Below are 15,898 nucleotides of genomic sequence, written 5' to 3'. Positions count from 1 at the left end.
ATTAACCGAGGGGCCAATTTTTATAAGTCATATCATAAGAAGCCAAAAATAAAAAGAATGTTCCACGTCTGCTGCCAAGGTCTGTGAGTGGTGGCACTGGCTAACACTCCCAGGGTTCTACAAGGAAACATAAATACACAAGAAAGTGGACGGGGAAACGGGACAGTGAGCTCACAGTAATGCGATCAAGCATGCGAGAAAGGAGGGTAGGGCATGGGCAGGTTGGTGCATGTATCCTTTTCTAGTGTCTGTGGCTGCACACGGCTGTCAGAATGACTGAGCGCACACAAAGCTCGTGAGACTCGTTATGGAGGTAATCTGCCATGTCTGTGCTAAGAGCGGGTGTGCTGAGATGGCGTGGCATAATGTGCGCCTTCTTCCCACATGTCTAGTACTGTAGGTTGTGTAATCTTGAGTTTTGGAGATGCATTGAAGTGAGAGACAGATGAAGTATGGAGTGGATGCTAAAACATGGTTGGCTTTGCTTTGTACTGCCAATGTGAAAATATCAATGACATGGCATAAAGCTGTATCTTTCGTTGCCAAGTCTCAAATTCAACAAAATGAATTTTTTTTTCATTCAAATTTGCTGTTTCGGATTGCTCGATAATTTGGGAAGCTTTGTGGCCCCTTTTATGTAAGAAAAGTCCATCAGCATCTTTACTTATCTTGCATAAAAGATTGAATTTCAATATAACCACATTTCGATATCATGAAGCAAATTGCTGATTTTACCTACTTTGTTATATCGAGGTTTAACTGTACAGTTGAATCTCGGTGATGTGATTATGGGTCATCTGAATTTTGGGGTAATACAAAATTTGGAAAGCTCTCAGCCAAGAAGTATTAACAAAAATGTGTTCTGTTTCAGGACGACTCAAGTGCTCTGCAGCCTGTAATAGATATGAATTTCTTAGCCTCAGGTAACAGGAGTACAGCTATGGCATACAATTGTGAAGTCGGTGTATGGAACACTGACTTTCCATGATCCTCAAGCCCCTGCCATTCCAAATGTCAGAATAGGTCTTTTATTTTGTTGGCGTTAATGTTTCCACATCAAAGTGGTACATCACTCACCTGAAGCGGTTTTTCTCAATGTACTGGTAAAGGCATGGTGACAGGGGAACTTCGACAGTGGTAACGCTGTTGTGCTGGAGGCAGAAGAGCTTGCACCCCCCAAAGCCAACCACAAAGCCCTGTTTGAGAGCAGAACGGAACAAAAAAGTTTAGCATTGGCCCTACTACTAACAATGACAGCAATTGACAGACCTGCAAAACACAATGAAGCTGGAGAATGGCCTAACTTACTCAACCCTATGATACTCTAATCACCCTAAGATATGTGGCCGGAGAGCTTAACTGTAATGGAATGTATGCACAGACCAAATGGACCTTTCTCTGAAGAAAATGAGTGGATTCTATGGTGTCTCATACCTAACATTGAGAAAAGAAAGTGTCAACAACCTCCTTGAGTCGTAAGGAAACGAGCACAGAGGTTTGTCCGTCTTGTCTGCCAAAGCACGAATAAATCTGTTATGAAGTGCACTTACTCTGGAAATCCCCTAGGACAGAAGATGGCCAAACGAAACGCCTTCCTCAACTGCCCATATTGTCCATTGACCCTGATGGCCTCTGGGCCTGGTTCCATGATTGTCACCATAACTCGTACCTCTCTTAAGTCATAGAGGAGGTTCACTAGAAATGACATCACAGATGATTTCTTTCTTATCTACTGGATAGGTCTCCTTTGTGAAAACCCCGTGGGTATGCTTGAACAAGTTCAGTATCACTATTTACCACCAACAATATTCCCTTTAGTGCAGTGGTCCAGTGAGCAGATGGAATAAAGTCTGATCTTGAGTTTGTTGGCGCAGCCTCGCAATCATGAGATCATGACAGAGGAACAGCTCAAAGCATGATATACACTCAGCGCTGCTGTCTTGGCCTTTGCTGTCTTTTCATATCTGTCTTATCTTTCTTGTACAGTTTTGTACTGTTCTCCTCTATCACCTTTTTATGAACAGCAGACATTTATGCTTCCAAATTTCGTGCAAAAAACACACTGCTGCACACTCAAGAGGCTAAGTGCATTACTTAACAAGACTCTTGCAAGCTATCACCAACTTGGGCACCTACGAGTCAACACGCATAGTATGCTCTACTCTTACTGAAAGGAACACCAAATTAGTATGCAAGCACTGGTAACAACTCAGTTAGTATATGAAGGTCTAGTAAATATTTCTTTATCGATAGAATGTCTGTCAAATAGAATCAAGTGCTTTTTTTCCCTCTGAAGCTGAAGAAATAGCAAAGTTGTCCTAAATACCAATGCAGTTTTCAGTTTAACAGTGTACCATACTGTGCTTAATGGCAATCTTTTATTACTTTGAAAGTTTTGCTTTCCAGTTTGCTTCGAGGCAATAGGAGGGTTTTTACAACTTTATTGCAGGTTGTTTCTGTGGGTTATCGGTGCCAACGGTAAACAGTTCTAAAATTGGGAGGCCCACAGCAAGCTCACCTGACGCCTCCACCCCTCTCCCTTTTTTCTATGTCCGTGCCCATCTGCCACCCGCGTAAGTGCACCAGCAGCCAAGGGGTCAGTGTGCTATCACATGATATTTTCATGCCCTCCACGTAAATCCAAAGCTAGTCTTGTGAGGGGTTGCTCGAAGCTACAAAAAGAGACCACTGTGCGCCTACAGACGACATTCAGAACGGAGGGTCACCGTACAATATTTTGCAAAGGTGGCAGCCAGGAACAGCGGTCCTACTGTGCACTCGCTTTCATTGGCGAGGCGGTTTGCCGGCTTTCTGATAGTGGTGCGACCGCTGTGGATAGATCTGCATCGACTCGGTATGAAACCGTAACTTTATATAGTTGCCGACACCTGACAACGGTGTGGCCAATGGTTCGGCCGTGATGAAAATTTGGCGCTGGCCGATGTGATAACGAGCAGCAAAACGTTGTGGAAAGCTTGTCGCTAATGTTCTTACAGGTGGCTCATTAGTGATCGGTCGCGAGATCACAGGTACAGGTAGATTGATGGCCACTGGAGTGGCGTTCGGGTGCATGGTCGACAAGCCTGCAACTACCGCAAGCATGCATGCCAAGTTCGTCCGTGTGTTTGCATGTGGTATGAAAGCTGTGAAATGCGTGAGTCTATGTGCGTGAACACTTTACACGCATATCCGATGCAATGAGCATGCCCTCTGATATTTAATTAGCCTGATCTTCACACATGCTTCTGTGCTTTCCACACACGCTGCTTTTGTTGTTCGCTCCGTTCACGTTCGGTTCACGTTTAGTTCGGTTCACGATCGGTTCGCTTAACCTGGTCGAATCTAGTACAAATAGATATCACTCACTGTGGGAACAGCTGGGTCATTCACTGGGGGCATCAATTATTTGAAAAATCGAATATTCAGGAAATCGTATACTAGATATTCGATTTGCGAATTTAATTAATCAAACATTCAATATTCGATTCGAAATGGAATATTCCAGTATTTGCGTACACCAACGAAGGACAACAAGGTGAAGTGCAGATCTCTTGCAAATGGCATTTTTTTTTTTGCAATAAACTTGAAATAAGACAACAATGATGATAAGGATGAAAATGTTTTAGCTACTAGAGATATTGAAACTTGATAACAGCTTGAAGCAGCTGAATTGGCACCTGGACAACCAGGGGCCGCATTTTGTAGGAGTTCTTTTCAACGTATACTTTTCATTACTAATCATATATACTGTAGAGTGACCAATCACAGCAATAGCAAAAATGCAGATCTGTGTCGTCCAATAAAGAAGGTAAAAAAAAGGAAAACATGACAAGTGTCACACAATGTGGTCCAACAGCACTGTGACAGACAAGGATTGCAAAAAAACCTATGAAACTTTTGTCTGTTGCTGATCTCACTCATCATTTGACCAGACTTGGTTAAAGCTTGAAGATTGACGAGATGTTGAGAAGCGACAACACCAACCTCCAGTTTCTGTCTCAGCACGGGGAACTCTCCAGCCTTGACGGCGAGCGTGCCACTGCCAGTGAAGCAGAGAAGCTCAGCGTTCTCGGTGTTCCATGCCACGCTGTTGGCATTGGGTTCCTAGAAGAGAGTGGCACAACTACACTTTCCAAGACTGCATTTGGGACACTTTAAAGGAGCTGAGGGCACTACACAGCGAATTGTGGATCCGAAGGATGGCTGCTAGCGTCTTTCTTTCCAATACAAAGGAAAGTGGAGCAAGAGCTAAAAGCACAAAGTCTGAGAAGGGCTTTTACTCCAGTCAACATTTCAAGTGGAGAAAATGCAACGTATGTGCAACACAATTTCATAAAACTGAAATTGTAAATATGGTCACCAATATTACAATTGGTCACCAATATGGTCACCAATATTATATAGAGCAGCAATGTAAATCAAACAGTAATTCGATACAGAGATTCTACAAAAACAGATCAACAGTGCATTCATGCACACAATATGTAAATGCAACCCCACACATAACGTATTCGGAACAAAGACAGAGAAAAAAATAAAAGCAATATTCCCCAAAGCATAAAAGAAACGCTCAATTATGTTCAATAACACATACTGGCATCAATTTTCTAAGGTGCTTTTTATACATATATTCATTAAAATTAATTTCCTGCCCAAATACATTTAACAAAATTGGAACTTGGTAGTTCACATACTTACAAACAACCCATTGCTGCAAAGAAAATTATTAGGGGTATGCAAATAGCTTTTTTTTATAGACCAAATCAAATGCAAATGGAAAATTACCAGGAGCAAATCAAATCAAATATTGAATAATTTTCTAATAGTTTGCAAATAATGTACAGCCATTTTCACCATTATTAATATAAAGTGATCTCCACGTCCTAGTATATTCCCAAGTTGCAGATTGCACTGTAAGTTGTGAAAAAACTGAAAGCACAACTTTATGCAGAGCATGAATAAAGCATCATGAACAAATGAGCAGTTTGCACACTTGGGGCGCATTAGCGAGTACAAATGATAGCAGCTCAGCTGGAAAAGTACAACTCCCTGAGCAACATACCGCAGCCTGCTCCACTAAGACATGTTACCGTGTATTAGGTCTACTGTGGCCACCGGGATAAACTTTTCATACTTTTGCTCGAGTTTTATGTTTGATCAACATCAGTTGCTGGTTTAAAATACTCAAAAAGTATTAAAAAATATATTCGTACAAAGAATAGTGGCTATTCGATGCAAAGAGAAAAGTTCATCATCATATAACAAAATGGTACTGTTCGGAACCAACTTCGTTGTATTGTGAACTTTTGTTGCACCAAGAATTTTGTCTTTCACTTGTGCAAATTGCGTCGTGCATTCTTAAATCCTTCCCGTTTTGCTACATTTTGTGTGTGTGTTCATGAACATATCAAGCAAAATATGCAGCAAAAGGAGCGGTGAGCATAGAGCGATCACCGAAATGCACGTCATGCACAGTCACAGTCGAATGAACAGTCACCACACTTTATGCTGCCCTTAGCCTTTAGTATGGCTGAAAGCGTATTCAACGATATCTCGTACCTGTCAGCCACTTCTCATCGTCCACTACTTCTCTAATCATCTTGGCTTTGAGTTGTAAGGAAAGAATCTTTCTTTTTCATTTTTCCCAGGAGGCAGCACTCATTGTTGCACCAAAGTTACCAGCACCATAATTACAAGGCAAAGAAATGACTGCCTTAGCATGCCTTTATGTGCCAACGAACAAACTGGATGCTTGAGATTGCAAAATGTCACTGCATATCCAAACACCACTCAAGACATGAAAACCTCACATACGCTATTTGAATGTCCGTACGTCCAGGAGCAACGAAAAAGAAAAATTTCCCTCTTTTCTTTTTTTTTTTACCTCTTGCCTCTACAAAGACCTGTCATGTTATTACAATAAGCAAAAACGGTTTTACTTTGCAGGTGCTAGAATCTTTTCAAATTCATTTTTTGCAATCATGAAAACTTTGGTGTATCAAAACTGCAGAACAAAACTACTATGTTACATAGAGGTTAAACTGTAATTGCACACCCCTTGTTATGCAGAATTCGATAGTGGAGTGCTCTTGATTAATATTAACTGCTGGACTTCTTTAATAACATACCCATAAAGCTAGGTATACAAGTACATATGTCTATGTTTGTTCTGCTACTGAGCACAGGGTTGCCAGTTTGATTTCAGGCTGAAACAGGTGTGTTTCGATGAGAGCGAAAGACAACAACACTTGCACACGGGGTTTCTGCTTAAAAGAACATATGACAGCAACCGTTACAAAGAGCTCATTCACATAAAGTGAGCTGCATTACATGCCCCCCTGAAATGGTGTGGGAACAAACGAAAAAGCAACAACCATGTGGTGATTGCACGAAACATTCAGCTACACAGGTGGAAGCCAACCAGCTTGCAACACAATGTCTACTTGTAGTAACGGAGCACACAAATTATGGCAGAACAACAGTGAAACTGGCCTCAAAATGTGCGACACAAGAACAACTGATCAAAAAGTAAATATCCTTGGAAGTGCTTTCATAGATATTAGTAAAGGAGTTGTACCTTAACTTAACAAAGCTGTGCTTGCAGCAAAACCTTTGCTAAATTATTAATTTCATCAAATAAAGATCTCCAGCCTCAACAGTAAAGACTGCTTTACAGGTTGTCAGAAAATTTATTGTGGATAGCATCTTGTCGGTAAACATTTGCAAACAAAAGTGTGCGAGGAGCTTGAACAGTATACCTGTTATCACTGATCAGGTGGTGTGCGCAGAAAGATTCTGTCTAGAGCAAAGCCTTTACACAGACTGCAAGACGAACTAGCCTGTGCATCTGCTCAAGTCTCTGTATAGCAAACTATTACACAAGACAAGAGTAACGTGCACAAGAGACATGTACTACCTGGAAGAGCAGCTGCCTTGAGGCCAGCTGGTAGACAAGGCAGGTGCCTTTCTCATCCACAACTGCGAGGCGTGTGCGATCTGCACTGAGGTCGAGGCAACGCACAGGGCTTGTCACCTGGGTTTGAGGAGAGTCATTAAAGAAGTTGAAAATAGGAAAGAGTTACAGTTGAACGCCTTTGTATCAAAGAACTTAGGACATCCAAAATTCTTCATTATACAGGTCACTTTATTGTAAAAAAATCATACACCACACTGCTCACAATTAACCAGGCTAAGCTTGTCCAAGAAAAGAAAACCTTTATGTAACATGATATCAACAGAGGCATAGTGAAACGAGTTGCTTACCTTTCCGTGCACACTTCATCTGACGAAATCTGTGACTGCGAGCGACCTTATTGTGCCGAGTTTCAGGGCATGCTCCGTGGCAGAATGTGGCAGTGACACAAGGTAAGGCTACAGATTGTAGCATGCTGCTGTCACCTCACTTGCTGTCAAAATTCTTATTTAGTTTACAGGCTCTTCATGACCTTTGCCTTTGTCGACATTCGTGTCCTTTTCGCTACACATAGCTTTGAAGATGTTGTCAAGATGATTACGTCATGACATAGTCGTCAACTGTGACATATTTGTCAGCTGCCACTCCTGCTGCTGTGTTACAACCAGCGTAAGAGTGGAGCGATTCCTGGAGCAGCGCAGCATGACTTAATTAACACTTGCTGACATTGGCGTGCTTGTCAGGTGCGTTGTCCCACAGAACTAGCACAGAGCGCAAGTCAGTGGCATCTGCAAGGGGTACCGGCAGCACTCTGCTACATGGCGCTCAATGTAAAGCAACCATTCAGCCATTGGTCAAACCTAAATTTCATTGTACAGCAAAATCCGTTGCAATAGTCTTCGTTGTAGAGGCATCCACAATACATGTGAAAGATAGGAACTTGGCTGGGTCGTAATTAATTAAGGGTGTGCGAACACCGAATGGTAAATTTCGAATAGAACATTGAATAGAATTGACAAAGAAAGTCGAACATTTAATCAAATATTGAATGCCAGTAAATATTTCACAAAATTTAATACTTACAAATTTTGGGAAAGAAATAATGGTACTGCACATGCCCTAGAGGAACTAAGATGTAGCATGCCATGAGTTAAATTCGGTACATAGAAATCAAGATGTACAGTATGATCTATTCGTATTAAAGGGAACTCCAAGTTAGCGTGCCAGCACTGATTACAGCTCAGTTCTAGAGTATGAAGGTCTGGAAATACTGGAAAGTGTCTGTAAATAGGATCAAGTACTTGTTTCCTCCTGAAGCCAGAGAACTAATTGTGCTGTATTGAATACCAGTGAGGTTCTCAGTTTAATAGTGGACCTACGTTTTATGGTGATCTTTTATTGGTGAGAAAGTGTTGCTTTCCAGTCTTTTTCCAAAATGTGAAAAGGCTTTCCCACCATTACGGCAGGAGGGTTACTGTAAGGTCAATCTGTGTGACAGACGAAAGCTCCAACCATGCACCATGTAACTTTGATTACTGCTCCACAAGTAGCCATTATTGGCTCCGTGCGGGCAGGTAGACTGCATTCGGTGCCGACGGTAAAAAAGCAGGTGCCGTTTCATTGTCTCGTTCGGCGTGATTTGGCACCTGTCGAAAAATTCTGATATCAGGAGGGTCACGGCAAGTTCGCACGACCTCCTCTACTTTGCCACCTACGCAAATGTATGCAGCCGAGAGGTCAGCTCACTTTGGTCACACAACAGTTTGACGTCGGCCGTGTAAATCCAAAGCTAGTCTTACGAGCGGTTGCTCAAGGCTACAAAAAGAGACCAATGCGAATCTACGAATGGCGTCGGTAACAAGAGGCTGCTGTACGGTGTGCGCATGTCGCAAAGATGGAGGCCAAGAGCAACTTTGTTGCCATCCTGTACACTTACGTTCGTTTGCGAGGTGGTTTCCCAGCTTTCCGAGTGTCGCACAGTTTCTGTGAATAGATTTGCATCGATTCGGCACTAAACCATAACTTCAGGTGGTAGGCCACATTCAAAAGTTGACTTTCTTTCCCAAAATTGATTTTTTCTTTTACATTTTACGTATGCCCAAACATTCAGCAACATGTTGAAACAAAAAAATAATCTTCCTATCGTCATTAGTTCTGGAGTTACAGTGAGTTTTCCAACCCATACCCTTGTATTGCAAAACGTGAAATCAGTACTATTTCTTTTATATAAATATTATTCAAAATACTTTTTTTCATTTTATGTTGCCGTCCAGCAGCCACATGAACAAAGGGAGACTAGTGCATCTCCTGGGGGCTCCAGCTATGAAGCTGGCACATTTTAGGCCTTTGTGTAGTTTTGACATCTTTCACATGGCTCGAAGATTTGCTAACATTTTTCTGCAAACAAGATTTTGCTCCCCCTCATGTTACATAAACTTTGATAACTTTTTTAAATGAAAATTTTGATATGAAATTTTGCGCACTCATTCCTCGCATAGAGATGTGTGCAATGAACTAGAACAAAAGAAATCAATGCAATATTTTTGCATTTACCGCTTATTTTTCAAATGCCGTATTTTCTGGTCTATAACTCACACCTATGTATAAGACGCACCCCCATGAAAATGGCAGCTTTTCCGAAAATAAAATATGCATGTAACTCACGCCAGTGTATAAGACGCACCTGTTCATTCAGTAAGCAATTTAAAAACTCATTGAGGTTCAAGTCATGAGAAAGTATGATGAAAACAGATGCTTGCAGCGGCTGCCACCTCTGCACACATACCGCAATATGCAGCGCTGACACACGTGCAAGTGCCTTCCAACATCTAGACATTTACGTAACACTTACGTTTTAACTGTACTTTTCAGAAGTACAGTTAAACCTCAATATAATGAAGTAGGTAAAATCGGCAGTTTCCTTCGTTATAAAAAAATTGTGTTGTATTGAAATCCAAACCTTTATGCAAATAAGTAGTCATTGATCGATTCTTCTTATACAGAGAGGGGCTGCAGCATTTTCCGAACTATCAGGCGATCGAAAAGCAAACTTGAATGAGAAAACAATTCTTTTTGATGAATTGGCAAGTCAGCGATGAATGATACAGTTTCATGCCAAGTCGACGATATGTTAACATCGGCGGTACGAATAAGGCAAAGCCAGCCATGCTTTCGTTTGCACTACTGGGGCGACGCTATCATGAAAAGCGCTGGCAGCTGGGAGCGAATGCTTTGTATGCCTCTCACTCTAACAGGTCTCCAAAGCTTGAGATTACGCAACCACCAATACTAAATACGCAGGAAGACAGCTTACATGATGCCATGGCATTTTGGCACGCCCACTCTTTAGATACGCGGCAGATTACCTCTAAAGCAGGGTGTGGCTGCATATGCACGCAGCCGCGCTACAGCCATGCGCAGCCACGGCCGGGGTTCATGCCAGAAATCGAGACACACACCAACTTACCCCGCCCTTCGCGCACTCTTGATTGTGTTACCATGAGTGAGCTCTCCTCCCCTCTTTCCCTTTGCTCACAGGGAAGGCGGCACTCGTGAAGCCACCATCTTTTTTTGTCTCCACCTTCACACACTTTCACTCGTACTTAATGCATGCAGTGCGTGAGGCACGATAGGATCTTATCGCACTTGGACTTTATACGAAACACAATGCGGCTCCACTTCGGCTGTTGCTCTTGTGGTGGGGTACGCGATTTGAGAGGCGCGTTTGCAAGCAGCCGCTTATATTTCAGTCATTTGACCATCTGCGTCCATGGAAGTTTCCATTTATTGTCTCGGCATTCTTTTGCGGCGGAAGCGAAATTTCGTTATATTGAAATCGCATACAAATGTACTTCATTATGTTGAGGTTCTTAATACATGGCTTTCTATGGTCAAGCGGTTATAAAAAGTTAAATACTTTGTTACATCAAGAATTTCCTTATCGTGAAGTTTGTTATATCAAGGTTTAACTGTATTTTATTTTGACAGCATGAGCGATGCTATTGATAGCTTACATGATGGTGTTTAACCAAAGCCATCAAAGTCGTCCTCCTCTGAGTTGCTTACAAACAATGCAGCTACTTTAGGTTGGAGTTATGCTGGCACATCACTGTCTTCTGACTCACTGGTGGAGTGCACTGGAGGCTTTGCGCCAGTCCCAGGTCATTTTTTCACTGAATTTGAATTCCCTCCCTACTGCTCGGTTTCCACGCTCCACTGCAAATTCAACCGCACTGCACGCAGCTTGAATTTCGCTTCGTGACTTCGCTGACTTTGCTTTACATGTGACGTCATAGTTAGCGAGGCTGCGATGACACGCGTGAAGTGCACAGGAACAACGGCAACTAGTGCAATGAAGTGTAGTTGCTGTGCATGGCAGAAGGTGACATATAGTGGTGACTTCCACCACTATATTTACAGAAGTCGTTTTCTGATTAGGACTAACCCTGCTTCCCTTGATTCGGCTCCTCTAACTTAGGAATCCCAAAAGGACAGCTTGCCGAGGGTGGTATCTTCAAGCAATCAATTCCGGGGATACCATCACCTTTGTAAGATACAGCAGAACTCAGCACCAGAAATGTAAAAGCATATGGCTGACGGCATTCCAGGCACCGTGTGCCCCAAGTCACACAAATCTCGTAAAAGTGACTGTATCCCCAAAAGTGACCACTTGACAGTGCCACATCATTCAGCGTGACCGACGCCTATTTGTGTAAAATCACGTGAAATTGACTGCCTCCAAAAAGCGATAACTTCAGAATACGGCCCCAGATGTCTCGCTGCTTCCACTGATGCCTGCAGCTAACGGGCTATACCACCAGCCGCATGCAGTTGCATTCCCCGTGAAGCCGAGGCACACACCTTGACGAGGAAAAGCGGGAAGGGGTTGTCCAATAGCAGCTGCAGCACCTGCCCATCCCGCAGGCCAACCAGGAGGCCCTCACGGCCAACGGGGCCACCGAGAGCACGGATGTAGCGAATCGCCGACGACAGGACCCACTCCCGTTCACAGGCACCACCACGGAGACGCAGGCACTGCAGCCGCCGTTCCTGCAGTCGGCATAAAACGCTGATCGGCAGCCCTGAATTTTTACAAAGGTGACCACTTGCCATATGCCATAGTAGCGCGGTGTTGTGAGTCAAGACAGGGAAGCCCCGTAGCACCTGCTTGCAATCTACGTGGCTGTTTTGATCAAGCAAAACTGACTTGATGGCATTAGCTGCTTGAAAAATAGTAGCAACAGAGGAACTGTGATGGGACATTAAATTTTTTACATAAATTTGGCTACAATGCATTCAATGACTCCCCACATGGTAACCACACTGAGTACACGTGACCACATAACCATTCGGCAGTACAGGCTGCACTGCAGCTGTTTGCCCTGCAATGCTGCAGTATCACTAGCATAAAAATTATGTTGCAAAATAACACAGAAAAAGAAGGGGGTAGCATAGAAACAGAACAGAAAGCAGTAAAGTGCATGGGCATGCAGTCCACAGTTCAGGCAACAATGGACTGCATGCATATGGACTAAGGCATACGAACAGCGCCTCCGCTATTTTTTCTGTGCCTGTTGCATCGCACTCATTTCCATTGGTGTCCCATCATCACTCTGTTGCTCCGATTGACCACATGACATCAGTGTGACATCAGGGATTTCACAATATTATTGCATACATGCATCATTTATATGCAAGCAATGTTTCCATATTGATGCTGGAAACACTTATAATGCAGTTCAATTTTTTTTATTATTACTAGATCATTAAGCAGACTGGAGCTAATGTTAAAATGATGTCAAAATTTATGACATCATGGGGAGCTGGTGTGAAAATTTCAAGATGGCATTGCTACCTGTTTTTCACATTGTTTGTAGCTAAGTAAGCCTCCACCCATAGCGAGACCGAATTATATTGCACTGCGAAAGTCCAAGCTACAGATAAAGCCTGACAATGTTTATCGCTGTTGTCTCTTTAAATAGGCCATAATTTGAATGAACACAAAGGCACTGACAACATGCAAAGAAATGGCAGAACCGAACGCGAATGAAGCTATGCAGCTGCCAGTCCACCGTCGTGCTGAAGTTGCACAGCCCCAAGATGATACACAGTACTCACAACTCCTGCTGCAGAATGCACCAATGTATGGATTGCGTGAAGGAAACACGCCACCGTACTGTATGTGCTGGGATGTTCAATAGCGTGATGCAAAAAGGCAAATTTCTGTTTGGTCATTTCTGCCAATAAATAGCTGCATGCACTCAAGCTAATGCAACTAACAGTGCCACAGACTATAAGTTAGTCGCCTTTCTTTCAGTGAGTATTTGTGTCTGTTGTGAGTTGCTTTCCACTACTTTGATTAATACAGCATACCCTGCGAGCACCTGAATTTTTAACAAATGGTTGTGTTCTGCATATTAACCTTTTTATCTTCCTCCAATGTTCCTTTGTACCTGAACTTCATTAGCAATTTTTGTATTTAAATTTATTTTTACTGTTCTTATGACTATACGAAATTTGTGACCATCTTTACATTTCTACTGCTGCCATATTATGTAATACCCAGAAATAGTAAATTAGGCTTACGCAACAAGCAGTAAACACAAGTGGGAAATCCTGTTTAAATTAGCCGTTGTCCACCTCAAGCATTTCAACTACTAAAAGCTTTTCCCTAAAAAAATGCTAGTCGTTGTGACAGGACCTCAGGGCAAGCAGGAATTAACCATTAGCTCTAATTATCGGTTCTCTACAGCATATACCATGCCATACACAGCAGTGCCAGGTATGCATGACTGTTGTGACTAAACCACTGGCTCGCTTATGCTCAAACTTCACACCAAGGTTGCATTTTGCAGCAGACGCAAATTAATACCAGGTGCGGGTGCATCTTTTTGCCCATTTCAGTCAGAACAAATCAAAAGTTCATGTCTGTAGCAACATAAGATGTAAATTAAAGAAATGTAGATTTTCGCAGGAACATAACAATGGCGCCATCTGTCAATGTTAGTGCAAACCACAATGTGCACTTTGTCTTGCTCTTAAACCTGGGCTTTAGTAGTTGCTACAGATCAGTGATGATGGTGATCGGTGATGATAGTAGGTGAGATCTGGTGCTTTGAGTGATGGGGAAGCACCCACCTGGCAAAGAACAAGGTGCTCAGAGCAGACGACCAGCAGCGTGCACTCCACCTTGCGGACGATCTTGTCTCGCAGTCTGTAGTGCATGTCGTTAACGTCAGAGGCCTCGGTACTCAGCTCGTACACCATGATTCGTTCAGGCAGCTGGACCTGTAAGTGGCACGTGACATGGGATCACACAATCCAGATTTCCAGTTGACTCAACCTTACTACAATATTTTGGCTGGTCCACTATGTTTCCAATATAACAGATGTCAGCTTTATTCGAACATGGCTCTTGGCTCATTCAAGCTTTCTGGTTTCCCAGCATGAAGAGGCACAATTAAAAGCAACTGCCAAGATGTTCACAAAGTACGAAGAGTTAAAACACGCCTGTGTTTGACATTGAGGTAGCTATGTACGTTGAGATTCCTCTGTACATCTGCTATAGCTGTACAGGCGCGGCCACTGCTAGCGGGAACACGGGAGTTCGTGGCAGCCCTCCGTGGAATGCCTCTTGAAGTCTTGGCAGACGACTCACCATAGCACACAATTCCGCGGGATTTTCGCCAATCACTTTGATTGCGCATGCACTGCAAGACTTCATGAGGCGCCCGTGGTGGGTTTCTCCGCAGAGCGATGCCACGGCTCCCGTGTTCCCACCAGCAGAGGCCGCGACTGTACATTTGCTCCTACAATAACCGATGTGCATACAGTAATTCTGTTATGGGCCACATTTTCTCCTAACTTTGATAATTCAAGCTTTCGTTTAATTCAAGAAAAAGATCATTTTCTGTGAGTTTGAACTGCCACATGTTGACTGTACTACGACCTGGCTAGGAGAAAACAAGCTAGTTCGTACTTCTACCCAAATGGGAGACATTATTCCGAGGACCTGGGCTTACATTCATGAAACTCTTTTTATGTAAGAGTGAATCTTCATCCGTTGGCCACTTTTTATTGCGATTGGCGCAATAAACAGAAGATCATCGTAGTAATGGTCAATCACAAATGCTGCTTATGTAAGAATATTTATAAATTCAAACCCTGCTTGAGGTGCTGTTTGTGCCAAGACATCATAGCACTGTTGTTTACTGGGCAAGCATTGAGTGAGCACGATACGCCACCACTACGGAAACTTAAAATTTAATTTGAATAACATGCATAATGGTATAACCAGACTGTAATTGAAAATACCTCGGTTTGGCATAACATTGCCTGACTGTACAGACATACACAGGAATTGCAAATAAGCACAGACATTCAATGTTATTACAGTCTGCAGTGAATTGGCAGCTGCATTTCAATTTACACACACACGCATGTGCGCACACATACACATACACACACACACAGATGCACACAACATGTTATCATAAATGCTGAAGAGCAAAGCTAGCTCAGCAGTCAACGTAGACTATTCTGTAGACACTAAAAATAGCTCAACTGTGTCACGGTAGCATTGCTCAAATGTAGGTGCAGTCATGTTACAGGGACATTTAACCCTTATCATTATTACATTTTAGCCTATTCCTGCAGAGTACAGGACTGAGCCCTCTCCCAGAAATCTCCAATTACACCTGTCCTATTTCAGCTAATTCCATTCTACTCCTGAAAATTTCCTAATCCCTCTGCATAACCCTTTGCCATCCTTGACTGTGCTTTGCTTGTCTTGGTGCTCACTCTGTTAAGAATCTTAAAGTCCACAGGTTGTCCACATTAGAAACAGCATGACCAGTAAGGACTCATCTTAATCTCAACTATAGCATTGTTTACGTGCAAAGACACCTGTGGTGCCACTTCAGAAAAGCTTGAAAGGTCAATGTTTGATAGCAGTGAATACTGTCCCCTAATTTTTCCAGGGCTACA

At 42.8% G+C, this 15,898-nt stretch overlaps 1 protein-coding gene across 3 annotated transcripts in view; it reads right to left on the bottom strand.

Annotated features, from left to right (window-relative positions):
• The window catches only part of Oseg1 (intraflagellar transport protein Oseg1), an 88,556-nt gene that overhangs the window by 54,361 nt on the left and 18,297 nt on the right, over window positions 1-15,898 (bottom strand). For all 3 annotated transcript variants that reach the window (XM_065446230.1, XM_065446231.2, XM_065446232.2), the window contains exons 9-13: window positions 14,051-14,200; window positions 11,774-11,962; window positions 6,917-7,033; window positions 3,985-4,104; window positions 1,078-1,196 (exon numbers count right to left, since the gene is read on the bottom strand). In XM_065446230.1, the coding sequence (XP_065302302.1) occupies window positions 1,078-1,196; window positions 3,985-4,104; window positions 6,917-7,033; window positions 11,774-11,962; window positions 14,051-14,200 (695 nt within the window). The remainder of the gene's footprint in view (window positions 1-1,077; window positions 1,197-3,984; window positions 4,105-6,916; window positions 7,034-11,773; window positions 11,963-14,050; window positions 14,201-15,898) is intronic.

The sequence above is a fragment of the Dermacentor albipictus genome, chromosome 6 (genome assembly GCF_038994185.2).
Source record: "Dermacentor albipictus isolate Rhodes 1998 colony chromosome 6, USDA_Dalb.pri_finalv2, whole genome shotgun sequence".
NCBI lineage: Eukaryota > Metazoa > Arthropoda > Arachnida > Ixodida > Ixodidae > Dermacentor > Dermacentor albipictus.
Note: the sequence above shows the minus strand (reverse complement) of the source record. Positions and strands in the feature narration are given on the sequence as shown.